Source organism: Saccopteryx leptura, chromosome 4 (genome assembly GCF_036850995.1).
Source record: "Saccopteryx leptura isolate mSacLep1 chromosome 4, mSacLep1_pri_phased_curated, whole genome shotgun sequence".
Taxonomy (NCBI): domain Eukaryota; kingdom Metazoa; phylum Chordata; class Mammalia; order Chiroptera; family Emballonuridae; genus Saccopteryx; species Saccopteryx leptura.
The window spans coordinates 184,202,708-184,218,559 of record NC_089506.1 but is presented as its reverse complement, the minus strand read 5'-3'; the positions used below and the strand labels follow the sequence as shown (position 1 = coordinate 184,218,559).

General features: G+C 44.2%; 1 protein-coding gene across 7 annotated transcripts in view; it reads right to left on the bottom strand.

The window, feature by feature from the left end:
- Positions 1–15,852, bottom strand: part of GRAMD2B (GRAM domain containing 2B) — a 125,154-nt gene that overhangs the window by 13,767 nt on the left and 95,535 nt on the right. For 5 of the 7 annotated variants that reach the window (XM_066382119.1, XM_066382120.1, XM_066382122.1 and 2 more), the window contains exons 2-8: positions 14,933–15,052; positions 11,498–11,609; positions 8,938–9,004; positions 7,536–7,639; positions 3,433–3,528; positions 1,531–1,602; positions 1,350–1,430 (exon numbers count right to left, since the gene is read on the bottom strand). In XM_066382119.1, the coding sequence (XP_066238216.1) occupies positions 1,350–1,430; positions 1,531–1,602; positions 3,433–3,528; positions 7,536–7,639; positions 8,938–9,004; positions 11,498–11,609; positions 14,933–15,052 (652 nt within the window). Of the gene's footprint in view, positions 1–1,349; positions 1,431–1,530; positions 1,603–3,432; positions 3,529–7,535; positions 7,640–8,937; positions 9,005–11,497; positions 11,610–14,040; positions 14,084–14,932; positions 15,053–15,852 lie in introns of all 7 variants that reach the window. The other 2 variants (XM_066382121.1, XM_066382123.1) reach the window with 1 other exon arrangement.

Here is a 15,852-nt window from a genome sequence, read left to right as displayed (position 1 = left end):
GTCGCTGGCTCGGGCAAGGGGTCACTCAGTCTGCTGAAGGCCCACGGTCAAGGCACATATGAGAAAGCAATCAGTGAACAACTAAGGTGTCGCAATGAAAAACTAATGATTGATGCCTCTCATCTCTCTCCGTTCCTGTCTGTGTGTCCCTATCCCTTTCTCTGACTCTGTCTCTGTAAAAAAAAAAAAGATTTGTTGATGTTGAAACCATGGATTCATACCACTTTACCAGTTATTTCACATTTAACAATAATCAATTTGGGAATACTCATTTGAATCATATGGCTAAGACACTCTTGGTCCAATTTATACAATCATAGGTATACATCTTGTACAAATGGGGGGAAAGGAGTTACTCCTCACTGGAGATTTACTCTACAGTCAACAAAGTCTAAAAGAATCAAAGAATCTCCATCTTTTGCTTAGGCATTATATATAGCTTTTTTCAGTTATTTCTAGGTATTCCTCATCTTTTCCACCAAGCTGTCAAATCTTTTTTTAAAGATTTGATTGGTTGATTTTACAGAGAGAGGAGAAAGAGAAGTGGGGGATGAGAAGTATCAACTCGTAGTTGCTTCACTTTAATTGTTCATTGACTGCTTCTCGTATGTGTCTTGACCAGGCAAGCCCAGGGTTTAGAACTGGCAACCTCAGCATTCCAGGTAGCTGCTCTGTCCACTGAACCACCAAAGGACAGGCTCAAATCACTGAAGATAAGAACTAGTCCTAGATTTTTCTTGGTGTCCTTACAGTATACTCTAGCATGGTGCCTTGAACACAGAAGACATTCAACTATATGTGGGATGAATCATGCCCTACCCCAGATAGACTGGTGAATCCCTCTGAAACAACACTGACAAGCAAATTCAGTAAGACTTGATGAATATCTCCAAATTCCAGTGACCAGTAATCCCCAAGACAGCCCACTATCGTGTTTCTCTTCCTTTGCAGGATACCCCTTCAATGGCTTGAAAAAAGCTTATGACCTCGTAGGTCCTCCTCTTCTTCAGGACAGAAACGCCCTGTTTCTTTACCTTGCCTCAGAGATGGTCCTAAGTTCTTCCTGCACTCTGGCCATCATGTAAGGAGAAGTATAATTGCAGGATGCATTCCCTTTCTTTTGCATTTATCAGGGGTCTCCAAACTTTTTACACAGGGGGCCAGTTCACTGTCCCTCAGACCATTGGAGGGCTGCCAAATACAGTGGTCCTCTCACTGACCACCAATGAAAGAGGTGCCCCTTCCAGAAGTGCAGTGGGGGCTGGATAAATGGCCTCAGGGGGCCACATTACGGCCCGCGGGCCGTAATTTGGGGACGCCTGATTTAGATAGTTATATAGGCTACTCACCAGAGGCAGAGAGGAAGGGCGGTCTGCCCGGAAACTGTTTTCAAGAGAAGACGGATTGGGACTGTTACCAACACTTGTGTTCTGAAATTATTGAAACAAAATGAAACCCCAGATTAACTACGAAACTGTTAAGAAACACAGACGTCAGACAGCAACTGAGGCTCGGCAATGTCGTACTCACTTCGAGGTGTCCACACACAGATTTTAGTAGTTTGTAAGTTGAATCTCTGGAGAGTAAGGAGACAAATATGTACTGAAAAACAAAACAGAGTAATTAATAACAGACACTGTCTATTGAGAAGTGAGTATTCAGAGTTCAAAACTTTACTTGTACATATTTTTTTCATTGGATATAGACCAATCTCTGTCTACATTCTTGTTCTGTTCACCCACAGTTTTTATTCCATTCCTGAACTAAAGGAAATACACTTCCCAACAATAGCAACAAAACCCCCACACCCAATTTAAGTAATAAACAAATGTAGAGAGAAATGAAGGCTCCAATGCCCTGATAGAAGCGCCACAAATAAGTACAACTAGGAAAAGACGAGGATGTTAAACAAAGGCTAGTGATACTTACCAAAGCCCCTTTGAAGTCTCTCTACCACCCCCCGCCCCCTTATAAAGGTATTTAGCAATTCCTAAGGGTCTGCTTTCTCTGCCCTGACCTAGATTCCCATCGAAAATTTCCCAGAACTCTAATAGGCTTGTTCTTTTTCAGTCTACTTCCAGATTCTTCCTTGTACAAGTATGGAGATTTTTGTAGTGGATGCTCTAAGTTATGGGAAAAGTAAAATTGAAGATAGAGAAGTAATTTGGAGACAAAATAAGGAAAAATAACTTTACCATAAATAGTACGTTGAGAAAATATTAAAACTTACTCTTTCTCCATCTATCAGAGCAACAGAATCTTCCCAGACTCACTTTCCAAAGTTTGTGATTACCTCTTCCATTCATTCACCCATGAAAGAATTCGACACATTCTCCAATCTGATCCATTATAATACAATACAATGCGAGTATTTTATTCCAAAGTAGTTAAGATTCTGGGTTCTGGCATTAGACCCAGTTGTAAATTTTGGCTCTGACACTAAGTAGGCAACAGAGGGCAAATTGCTACTTAATCCCTCTCAGAGAATACACGTGAAAACGTAAGGAAAGAATTTAGCGTATGCCTGGCAAGAAGGACTTGATGCTTGTTAGCCTAATTAGTGTGTCTAAGTAATTTTTCAGAAATAGATATTAACATATTTCTTCACTCATCAGAATAGCTTCTTTTATCATTCTTTTTGCTTCCCCTTTCTTCTTTATCCAGTGTGGTTAGAAATGAAATGTGGCGTTTATGCTTTCATAGAAATAGTAGGTGAAATATTAAAAAATAACTTCAAGTGAAATATGGGAAACCAATATTTGCGACTCTCTCTCTCTTCCCAGGCTGAAATAAACACCTCTCAGTGCAAATATTTCTGGTTGCACATGTCTGTGGTATCCCAGTGGTCAACAGCAGCTTGAGCACCTCAGTACAGGAGTGGGCCAGTGCAGGCCACCTGGAGGCAGAGACGGGCTAGGGGCTGGTCCACAGCGGCACGTGCACAGCAAGTTCAGGTTTTATGTATCCGGGATGCTTTTGGTGAGGTGCCAGCTGAGGTTAGGGGGTGGCCGCCCCCCCCCCCCCCCAGGGACTCCTCAGTGTCACCCTGCCTCACCCTGTCAATCAGGTGGTGATGGCTGTTGTTTTAAATAATACGAAAGAAACTGAACATCAGTGTAGCTTGACTGAACAGATGGTTGTCAGGGAAAGGGAAGTTGAGAAAGAATTCTGTTTTTTTGACCTTGGTTAAGCAAGTATAATTAAGTCAGCAGGAAATTAAAAATTGGCAACAATTACATTAGAATAAATCTTCTTTTGAGGGGAAACAACACTACACAAATGTCTAAAAGCGAGGACTCTAAAAATTAACCTTCTAGCACATTTCCTGATTGCCTGTGAGAGATGATATTTATGGTTCAGGGTCTTGGTCCTGGAAAGAGGCCTGAAGGCAGTGGAGACCAGGGAACTTCATTCTGTTGCCTGTGTACTCACCCGGTCTGTGACTGTCGCTATGATCAGGGCATTTGGCACCAGAAGGGCAGTTTTGGTTTTCTTTATTAGGGTGACGGAGAACGCCGGGATAGAGATCTGAAACGGAATCACCGAGTTAACACACTGGCTAAGACTTCACAGAACAGCACTTCAAATCTTCATGTTAAAGGAAAAAAACCCCCACAAATCAACAAAGAATTTAAAATCAGCAGTGGTCTCTCTCTTTCTCCATGAAGAAAGGCCATCTGAAAGAGCGGCCTGGGTGGGCGCGTCAGGAGCCCTTTGCGCTGGTGTTAATACAAGTGCCGCGGATCAACTAGCTCACGGGTTCTGCTGAAGGGCTTCAAGGGAAACCTTTTAGACATTGGGGCTAGAACGCAAAATTCACATTCATTTTAAAGGGAAGACCAATGCTCTAACAAAGTTAGTGCTAGTGGTCATCCACTTTGGGCTAATCTCCCACACCCTGCTCTCCTCTGTCCTTAAGACATGTGGGTGGGGGCAGCGTTGAAAAGCACTGGTATAATGGGACCGTTATTGGACAGAAAGTCTGGGACTGGAGTTCTCAGCTTGGTTCTGTTACTGTCTGTACGATCTTCTCTACCTTATGAGTTACCCTTTTTAGGCCTCAGTTTCCTGATTTGTAAAACAGCCATAGTCTTACTACCTCCCAGGGTTTTCTGTGGATTAAATGACCTAATATATGGAACAAGCCAAGCATCCAATGAAAGTATCATTCGTTTCCTCATTTGCCTCATATAAAGAGGATGGGTGAAATAAAAGAACTCTTAAATTCTTTTCTGGTTAATCAAGAATAAAAACAGTGACACATTATAGCATCTACCAGTATTAATATACACTTACCTGATGAGAATGTCATTTACTTATGACATTTCTGAAAAGCAGAGATTCTAAGAGATAAGGACATTTGTTTAGAGGCAAATGACTTGCTCAAGGTCATAGATACGTAGTTACAGAGACAGAATCTGAACAAATCAGAACCTAAATGGGTTTTTTTTCATATATTGTACTATAAGAATGTATCAGATGCCACAGAGAAAATAGTGAATGTTCCTGATACATTTATGTTACATCCCTTCAACCATGTTTGGTTAAAAAAAAAAATAGATCACAACACTTTGATCCCTGAAAACAGAATAAGGCACACCCATGATAAGAAGAAAATAACCTGGACCTCTCTATAGTACACCCACTCACTTGAACTTGTATTTTGTAAAAATGCTTTATGCGTTCTGAAAGAGATCAGTGAGGTCAGTGGGCAAGAAGAGGGCCTTATGTTCATGCTGCCAGCTTAAAGGAAGAAAAAACCCCCCACTATTAATGTTGAATGTTTGCGTTCATATTTAGGTTTATAAGATGGAATCGTTCTATCGCCCCTCCAGTTATAAGTTGAGAGGACTCTGTATGAAAGAAGTTACGATACACTCAGATAGATGATGAAATAAAACAGGTCTTATTTTGTTTCTGAGCGACGACATAGGGTCGAGGGGCTATAAATCTGGATTTTTTTCCTTCTCATAATCTAAGGCATGGAACACCCTCAAGAAGGAATTTTCAGTCAGTGGCTTCCTGAGTATAAAATGACAGCTAGATCACATTTGAGAAAGCAAAAATAACCTTTTGGTTTGAACCTGTAGGGAATGTGATACATGCATTTAATTTTATTAGCATCTGACAATATCAATGAGCTAACATGTCCTGATTAAATTAAGACTATCCCTTATTAATATTTTTCCAGTGTAGGATGCTTAGAAAACTCCCCTTTCCGGAGCAAATTGGTGGGTTGCCTGTAGTTCATAACTGGACCATGTTGGACCAGGGTCTGTTGGCAGCGAGGAAAGTCTGCCATAGAGTTGAAGCCCCAATCTCCTTGACCTCATCCTTCAAAGGGAAGGCATGTATCAGTCACTGTCAGATTCCAGGTCCCTGGCCCTGCTCATTTTCAATCTCTTGTCTCTTAGATTTAGCACAGGCAAAAGCAATCCCAGCGTGTTAAGTCTGTACAAAACCAGGGCCGCTCCTTTTATCTTTATTTATTTATTTTTGGTCAGTCCTCTTTTAGGTAGAAGTAGAATTTTGAAACCACCGGCAGAATCATCTTAGCTTGAAACTGCACATACTGGCTTTGTGAATTCCGTCTTCCTTAACAAAGACTAATTCTTTTCTCACTAATGTCTTCAAACCCTGCTGCTTTGATCCGAGGTGCTGGCTCTCTCTCAATTTCTGAGAATTATCTTTACCACACTGAACTGGAGCTCAGTACCTCCCAGTCCCCTTCCCCACTCCAAAAACCAGTTCTTAGAATCCAGAACTCTAGAAATAAGGTGAAATACTGAGTATTATTGCTATGCATTATACTGATTCAGATAATACTGTACATCAAAATGTTTATCGAACCAACTCTATACAGTAAAGGAACAATATAAAAAAAACACATCTGACTTCAAAATAGCATGCTAGTCTGCCGACTCAACACCAACAAAATAAAGAATTTCCATTTTATTTGTTAAGTGGTCTCTACGTATAAGATTGCCAGTGGCTTTAGAGAGAATACTTAAATAAAACATACCTACCACTGAAAAGAATTCTTAATCAGCTACGTCATGAATAGAAAAGCTGCTTACTCATAGTCATAAATCGGAATGCTGGAAAACTCACTGAGGTCATGCAAACCCAAGGTGTTTCTCTGACTCCTTATTCTGGTAGCCTGAATGTGACAGCATTGCTCAAAGGGCAAGAATGTCAACAGGATGGAATTATTTTTTCTTTTCTTATGCCATAGTCCCAAGGTCTCTTTCAGAAGGGAAAACTGCCAATTCCTTCAGGCTACTCTCCTTAATGGCTCAGTGTGTCCTGGGCCTCTGCTCCCCTAGATCTGTATTCAATGAGAATGAAAAGGTGTCACTCAGCATCCTGTGGGGATTGTGGGTATATGACTGTGAGTATAGGTCTTACACACTCCAGTTCCTGCTCCTTTTGTGCTGGGGACGGTACAAACTGAGCTCGTAAGTAGCTTGTTTATAGGCCTGTTTTCCTAGATATCTCTGATGGTTAACTGGTATGAATACAGTACAAAATCAGTATTTCTTGTTTGTCTTTTTAAGGTGAGAGGAAGGGAGAGTGAGGAAGACTCCCACATGTGCCCTGACTGGGATCCACCTGGGATCTACCCAGCAACCCTTTCTAGGGCTGATATTTGAGTATTGAGCTATTTTTAGCACCTGAGGCTGATGTGCTCCAGTGGAGCCATTCTTAGCACCCAGGGCCAAGCTCAAACCAATTGAGCCACTGGCTGTGGAAGTAGCAGAGGGAAAGGAGGGGGAGAAGGAAGGGGAGAAAAGCAGATGGTCGCTTTTCTTGGGTGCCCTGCCTGGGAATCGAACCCAGGATGTCCATATACTGGCTGATGCTCTATTCACTGAGCCACCGGCCAAGGCCCAGTTTTTTTTTTTTTTGTTTGTTTTTTTAGCAAGAGAGATAGAAGGACAGAGAGACAGGAAGGAGAGAGATAAGAAGCATCAATTCTTCACTGCAGCACTATAGTTGTTCATTGATTGCTTTCTCATATGTGCTTTGACGGGGGGGGGGGCAGGGGGGGCTACAGCAGAGCAAATGACTCCTTGCTCAAGTCAGCGACCTTTGGGCTCAAGCCAGTGACCCCGCACTCAAGCTGGTGAGCCCGTACTCAAGTCAGCAACCCCAAGGTTTCAAATCTGGGTCCTCTGCGTCCCAGTCCGATGCTGTATCCACTGTACAACCACCTGGTCAGGCCGGCCTAGTATTTCTTTAAAAGTTGTTTTAGATTTAATGTACATTTTTGAAGCTGAATGTGGAACACTTTTCATAGGAACAACTTTGAGAGTTCTCTGGTGACACCTGGCTAAGGATTTAGGGTAAGATTGTGGGAGAGAGATGTGTGTCATCTTAGAACTTGTAATGTTTGGAACTATCGTAAAGAAAGCTTTGTATAAAGGTATAATAATGGCACAAATATTTATAAATATTGCTACATTTTAAATAAGTAATATTCACAAATATAATAAAGTACAGGATTAGCTTTCTTTCTAAAAAATTATACAAACCTTAGTGTCTTTTCCAAAGACCTTGGAATGAAAACAAATCCAATTTTCTGATACAAATAGCTTCCCCTGGTATAAAATTTCTTTCTGAAGAGCACAGGTAAAACCTGAGAAAATATATACAGGTACAACATCATTTAGAATTTACATTTAAAATGAGAATTCTCTCTATATGCTGGTGTCTCAGGGTGGGCCAAGATAATAAACTCACATACTCAAAAGATCTGTCAACTCTTTTTTAGTCATCTTGAGTAGAATAAACATATGGAAATGAGCATTTGTTTTTATTTTTCTTTTCTATTTATTTTATTTATTAAGTGAGAGGCAGGGAGGCAGAGACAGACTCCCGCATACACTGCTGCTCCGTTGCTCGGCAATTGAGCTATTTTAGTGTCTGAGGCGAGGCCATGGATTCTTCCTCAGTGCCCAGGGCCAATACTGCTCAAACCATGGGAGTCATGGCTGCTGGAGAGGAAGAGAAAGACAGAGAGAAAGAGAGATGGGGGAAGTGGGGGAGAAGCAGATATTTGCTTCTCCTGTCTTTTCTGACCGGGAATCAAATCTGGGATTTCCCCATGCCAGGCTTATGCTCTAGCGCTGAGCCAACCAGCCTGGGCTGAGCATTTGTTTATTTCATTCAAGTCTTACAAATGTTAGGATGAAAATCAAAATGGAAAGGCAAGCCTGTTATTACAAATGAAGAATTCAAGAACGGTGTTTCAAAAATTTCTTCTATGTGGGAAGGTGTGCCACCCCCGTGCCAATCAATACTCCTGCCCCTCCTTCCCTGGACTGTGACTAATGACTCCTTCTGAAATAGACGGTCTAACCATGGGAGGCGTGTGTGACCCACACTTTCCGGTTTGGAGATTATGGCTGGAACCCAGCACCTGGCCTTCCCACTATTCACTGAGAGAGGCTAGAATAGAACACTGGTTCCTGGGGAACCACAACAGAGAGCAGGTGCTGAACTGGCCTGCGGGGCACGGTGTTTAGCTGCGATCACGGGGCCCTGAACAATGCAGGTATCAACACGTGTTTGTCCACCCAGGTCTGTGTTTCCTCTTAGCCTTCTTTCAGTGACCTCTCTTGTTCCAGCCTTGTCATCCTAACTCCCAGGACAATCCAAACACAATGCATTTCAGCAGTAAATATGGAAGGCGAGGATATCATTCTGGAATCATCTTGGATGGATTCCATGTCGTGTAGAGAAGTTCGGTTTCCCATTCCACTTTCTTGTCTTTCAAGGCAGCCGGCGAGCGCACGCCGGCACTGGTGCTGTGTCAGGACTCTCAGAAACCAGTCTCCCCAGTGACTTAAGTCCCCGGACCGTGCCCTCCTCCCCCAAATCAATTAGCATCTCTTCATATATGGAGCTTAAAAAGTCAAACAGAGCCGAACTTACTTTGCCTCAGTGGTTCTTCAGTTGGGACGTCAAGAAACAACTTGTGAAAGTGCATATTTGCTTTGTACTAGAGTGAGAACAAAACAGAGACGTCACTGCATTCAGTTTTTTGTGAAACCTCAAAAATTTTAACTTTGATTTAAATTGCATAATACATCCCCCCCCTTTTAATATATACTGCTCACAAAAATTAGGGGATATTTCAAAATGAATATGAAGCTATAAAATATCCCCTAATTTTTGTGAGCCGTATAGTATCTTCAGGAATTCCACCTCTCTGATCTCATAGTCTCCGGCACAACCTGTTGATGATCATCAGCGAGAGGGTAGGACACAAAGGTTTCCTTTCCCAACAAGACTAGACCTGCTGGTTGGACATGCAGCTAGAATCCTGACGCAGCTGGTGGCCAGCCTTCTGCCGAGGGGCCAGATAAGGACGTCCCGAATAAGAAATGAGAAGAAATTCTAAGGAATCTCACCAGGGAAGGCAGTGGACCCCAGGGCACTGAAGATAGAAGTGGGTACTCTCAGAAGAGGGCAGTGATTAAAAACTTCCCAGTCACAGAAACCTAAGTCTTGGCCACACCTCTTCTTTGGTATGTGATTGTGGCTTAGTCGCTTAACCACTCTGGGCCTCAGTTTCCTCTTCTGTGCCAGAGGGAAAAAACAGTACTTGCTTCTGTGGGATGACCTAAGGCTTAAATGGGATAACACAGCTAAAAGACCTGCTACCCGGGAATTGCCGCTAACACTGTTACTGCTGTGACGGCATTTCCTCAGCCAGTGTCACGGGGAAACGGCTGTCAAGACAAGTAGGCTTTCTTTTAAGGGAGGCAGAAGGCCCCAAGAGTCTGAAATGCTGAACATCACTTCATTTTCAAGGCATCTATTTCCACAACTGTGACTACAACATACAGACTGCACTTGACACTTTGCAAAATGCTTTCACAAACCGCCCCCACGATAACCTAAGAACTAACATCCTCAGTGCGTGGGTCTGGGCAGTGTGCTCGGAGATGTGGCGTTAACTGGAACCACCTAGGAACCATCCAGCTACTAAGAAGTAGAGCTGGGTCCTCCTGCTGCCTGACAGATGCTTTTGAGGGAAAAGTCTTTTGAGCAAAATAGAGAGATCTCATATTTAGGTCCTCTGATGTTTTATTAGCCAAACCAGGTAGGTCACAATGGCAAAAGCGGCCCTACCATCATTGTAAAGAAAAGCTTCAGACAGGTCAAGCAGATGACAGATGGAGCCCCATGAATCAGCTGTTTTACAGATGAACACCTCACATAAGGTTGGTTACCGCAAGCAGCTTCCGAGGAGCGCATTCTGCATCCAGGAAGTTACCCCAATTAAAGCTAGGCCTTCTATGGGATTTTTACTGAGATTTTGTTCTTAGTGGCTACAGTGAGCACTGGCTGCACACTTGATTGAAAAATATCTTGGGGCCATGGACTCTTCAACATGTCATTGTAACAAGAGGTTAAAAAGAAACGTCAGTGGCACTGACTGACAAGAAAAGCAACGTGACAAATCAATGCCGTGCCTGGCTCTTGACGGGATGTTCGAGAGGGGGAAATGAAAAACCTTTATAAAGGACATTTAGTACTGGGATAACTGTGCACATTTGAAAATGGACTTTATAACTTGGGCATATCAGGACAATGCTCCAACCAAATGAGCCACCTGGCCAGGGCCAAAAATATATTTTAAAAATTTATTATTTAGTTATATTTCCTGGGCGTGCTAACAGTGTTTTGTAATAGTTCTTAGGGGACACATATTCAAGTACTTAGGGATGAAGTTTCAGAAGACCCCACTGTTGCCTGCCCTTTGATGGCGCAGTGGATAAAGCGTCAACCTGGAATGCTGAGGTCGCAGGTTCAAAAGCCCGGGCTTGCCCAGTCAAGGCACATACAAGAAGCCACTATAAGTTGATGCTTCCTGCTCCTCCCCCCTGCCTTTCTTTCCTTCTCTAAAATCAATTAATAAATTAAAAAATCTTAAAAAAAAAAACTCCACTGTTGGTCCAGCTAATATAGCACGTTTATGGCACAGGACTGGGCTTCAATAGCTTCTGGGTGTATTTTATTTTAGAACAAACCCGAAACTACTTCGGGAGGAGAGTCACAGCCCTGTGCACAGGTTTCTCTCCCGTGTGCAGCGGGGTGACCTCTGTTCACAGAGTACCTTGTCAGACTCTCTTCATTTTAATGCAGGGATGTCACACCTCTCCAGGTCTTGGCCAGTTAGTAGACAAGCACATGACTTAGTGCTGGTCCCTGCTTGGCCTGAGGGAAGGGACGCCTGTGGGCACTTGTCAGAGTTAGGGACACAGTATAGAACTCGCTACCCACTCAGTCTGTGTTAAAAGGTCGGTTGTGAAATATACTGATGGAAAATCACCTGAAGGACCCGCTGCCTGTCCTTTTTCCTAGAGTCTCTACACCTATGCCTGTGCTGGTCCTGCCCAGCAGAAAGCTGCACCCCTGGGTTCTTTGCCCCTCTGGGCTTTCTGCTTCTGTCGCCTTCAGAGACAATGGCCCATTTCCCGGTTACCTGGCTGGAAGATGAAGACTTTTTCCTTTCCACCTTAGAGTCATTTTTGCTTTCTGTTTTACAGTCGTTCTTATCACTTGCTAAAGAGACACCATCAAAACTGGATTTTGACCTGAGGAGAGAAAATCCAGGGAGTCTATAGAGTGAATTTTTTATGCTACTCATTAGTTTTATTGTAATAAATCTTGATTATACCATCTCACAAGAAACCCTGATGTTTGTTTTTCTCTTCTAGATATCAATAACCACTCATAACCCTCTAAGGCAGGGGTCTCAAACTCAACTCAGCATGTGGGCCGCAGAGCAAGATCACAGCCGTTCGGCGGGCCGCACTAGGTCTACAAAAGGCAACTGTTATGCAACACTTTTCAGTGTCACAAAACGACCAGAAACTGTAGTTCGTGGATTAGTCTGCTGGCCGCACAAAATTGTTTGGCGGGCCGCATGCGGCCCACGGGCCGCGAGTTTGAGACCTCTGCTCTAAGGGGATTTACAGTGAGTATTGTAGGACTGGGATGATTTCAGCAGGCTGGAATCTCAAACTGAAGAAAGGGTCATTGGTAGCAGAGAAAAATAACAATCTAGTTGTGAAAATAATTATATCATCTCCAAAGTATTTTAATCAGTATAAAGCGTATGGGAGGCAAGTTATTAAAACTGCAGCTCTAGTTCAATAAAAAATATTTCTATTTCAAAAATCTGTTAATATTTAACAAGTATTAATTAAGTGGGGCATTGTGTCCAATGCCTTGGAACACACAAGACTGGTCTTTATTCTTAAGGTGCCTATGCACACATCAAACATCTGTCTGTCGTAAGTTCTCATCACACACACACAAAATTGTAACTATTGTACGGGGACAGTTGTTAACTAGACTTATTGTGGTGAGCATTTCACAATGTAGACAAATATTGAATCATGTGGTACACCCGAAACTAATATAATGTTATATGTCAATTATACCCCAATAAAAAGTGAAAATAAATTAAAAACAACAACAAACAAAAAACTTCTTAGAAAGGCAGTACATGATTTAGCGCCAAAACAATACACATCACAGGCATTAGGAGGAGGTATGGAGACTATTAGTCTAACAAGAGAAGAGAGAAGAGGAGACCAATAGAACGTGGTTTTAATAGAGAAGGCCTAATAGGATCAATAGGATTTGGGTATGAGGAAAAGAGAAACATCTCAGAGTGGGAAAGTAGTTGAAATTCGGATGAAAAAGAACACCCTTGGGAGTCAAGTTCAGGATTCCCTTCTAATGGAGGTTCTGGTCAAGGCTCTCCACCTTAGCAGACTTGTGCGTGTGCATATAGCTTCAACCCTACAGCTCAGCACGGGCATTTCAAAGTGGAATGCATGTAATAATGCTTTTTAGAGGTTTAAGTTTTATGATGATTATGTAGATTTTTTTGTTTACTGGGAGAAAATAGCACAGGAAATCCTTAATTTCACAGTATGATTTCTCAGAATGAGTCATGTTAAAAAATTTTTGTTCGAAGCAGATTTAAGAAACATTTTAAGCAATCTGAGTGGTATGTGGGTGTGACGGGGGCAAAGAAATGACTGAAGTCAGACATGAGGCTCTGGTTTTCTCAGCCCAGACTTGGTCTGAATTGCTGATGCTCAAACCGCAGGTGAATCAATCACCTCTCAGCAATTCAAGGCATGCTGATCTGGATGCGAGTACTGGCCGCTGAACCTATATGCACAGCTAGACATTTCTTTTAGAAGTCTAGGGATTACTTAAAAAAAGTTATGCATAAACATTTTACTGTACTTGAAAATAAAATGATTTTTTTTCAAAGGTCAAATGACCTGTATATTATTTATACTATCCACTAATTTGAATTTTATCAACTCTATTGATTCAAACGAATAAATATTAATAAAATTGTCAGGGCAATGACCAGACCCTTTGGAGAGCTCTGGACAGGAAGCAAAGGTGAGAAGCAGGGCGGCGGTACCGTCGATACCTTCAAAGGGAACAGAAGGCGCCCGTCTGCACTGGTCTCTGCGGTGGTGGGGGAGGGCACATATTTACATAGTATTGATTTCTTTGGGTCTTCTCAACCATGTTATTCTCACTTCTCACAAGTGACTGGGCGGGGCCAATGCAAAATAAAAATTCAGCCCCCCCCCCCCGCCCCCCATTCAAAGAACTAAGAATTTTCGAACAGCGAGAGCAGAGCATTAAACCAAGTGCTGGGATCTTTGCAACTACACAGACCACACACACCCTGTGATGTTTAACAAGCATGATGAGTGTATTAATCTCATCTACAGCCTGGGGGAGTTGGGCAAAAAACAATTGTGTTTGAGAAATGCCTGCTCTAGCCATGGCGTCAATAGCGGTGGAAGACACAAGAAACAACATGCTCTGTGCGTCCACAGAGGGCCTGGCTGGTGGGAGACGGGATGCTCTGGCAGGACGCGCGACAGAAAGCAAGGTGAGGTGAGCTGGCAGATCAGGCATGCAGCGAAGACGGAGAGAGAACTGGGAGTGACGGAGAGAGCTGGGGGAAGAGTGAAGACTTACACTGGGTCCTGCATGAAGTACAGATGTGGAGAGAAGGGAAGGGCTGGGTGGCCAGGAGGGAAGGGAAAGCGAGAGTTATTTAATCGCCCTTTACCAGAGGCCAAAAGACGCAGAAGGCAGCAGTTCTGACAGGTGTGACAACGGGGACAGCGATCACTCCTCAACTCCTGCAGATCAGTGGCCTTGCTACTTGTCCTTGACCTCTGGTTTAAACATTCTCTCTTACGAGCTGAAAGGCCACTCTTACGTTCCTGCTTCTCCTTCCACGCGAAGGAGAAGCATAGAATGGTGTCTCTGAGAGTGATGGGGGATCATAGCTTCACATCTCAAAACTGCCTGTCCCCCTACAGCCCCACAACCAAACCGTGGTTCCTGCACCTCCCCAGGAAATGCACACCCCTCCCCCACGCACACCCTGCCTGGGGATCGCGGCTGGGGTTTCCCTCTGCTCTTTTCTCGTTTCCCTCTGCTCTTTCTCGCAGCTGCCAGGAAAGCCAGACAGCAGGTGTGCACACCCAGAGGCCAAGCAGACACTCCAGCCAGGGCGGGCCTCCCGCGCACCTGGCCAGCCTTCCCAGGTGCATTACAAACCTAACCGGAACGAGGGCCACCTTGGCCTTATCAGTGAGCAACGTCAGTGCCTTCGGAAAAAGGGCCGACATTCTGCAGAAGGCTGGGTGGGAAGGAGCAAAAGGTACTTCCAGGTAGAGATGAGCAAGAAAGGCAAGCGCAAGGGCCAGGATTTCAAGGAGAAACACCCCACTTCTTTCTCAGGGGGGGTTATTCACCTGTACACAATCCTCACTCCATGAAACTAGAAACACCAGGTCCTCCCAGCAACCCCTCCTCCCAAAAAAGGGCAAAAAAGAGCAAAGTCAACGTGAGGACTCACCGCAGGGAGATGATTCTCTTCGGGTCTGGGGACTCGGCCTCGCTGGACGGGGTGGGAGACTGGGCTGTAGGCGACCTGCTGACCTTCTTCTTCTCCTCCACACCATTCTCAGCCTCCGAGCTGGAGAAGAGAGAAAAGCGCTTCACCTTAGACATCCAAAGCGAGGGGTGGGGCAGAAAAGCCAGAGAAGTCACCTCGCGTTCTAGAGAGTGGAATGATCTTCAGTTCACACCAACAGGCTGAGGTCATCGTGGGCAGCTGTACCCTTTCCAAAACTCCATTCTGACCCCTCTCATCTGCCTTCAGCAGGGGGACATTTGACTGTGGGGACCTGCTGCCTCCCGGGTTGCTCCCGTGGGCCGTTGCTCAGCCCTGCCCGGCCCAGCTCCACCGCCGGAGAGCCAGAGCACCTGGAGGCCCGGAGGGCTCCCGCGCACACTCCTCCCTCCCCTGCCTCCAGGCAGGTGTGAGCCTTCCAGCTGGGAACCCCCACTGCCCTTTGTCTGCACTTGTCTGTGTCACTTAATCACCTTTTGTTGTAGTTATACAGGAACCAAGTTTGGCTGTTGTTATTTTAAGCAAGCACCTCTTTAGGTGCTTAGGCAAGTGATCCTCTCTTATCTATCTGCACAACCGCCCAGTCTGGGCAGTTCTTACCCCCACTTTCTCAATGCGGATTCGGAGGCTCTCAGATACTAAAATGTCTTACCCAAGTGTGCAGAACTAGCGTCTGAGTTAGGATTCAAACTCGGGTCTGTCCGTAAGCCTTTGTGTATACATCTCTCTCTTCTGCCTCCCTTTCCCCATCCATCCATCCATCCCCCCAACCTCCTGTCTATCCATCTAGCCCCCTTAGCAAGTCTGCAGAGCAAGAGCTCTGGGGCAGAGTGGGGAAACGAGGTTTGACCTCGGCACAGAGG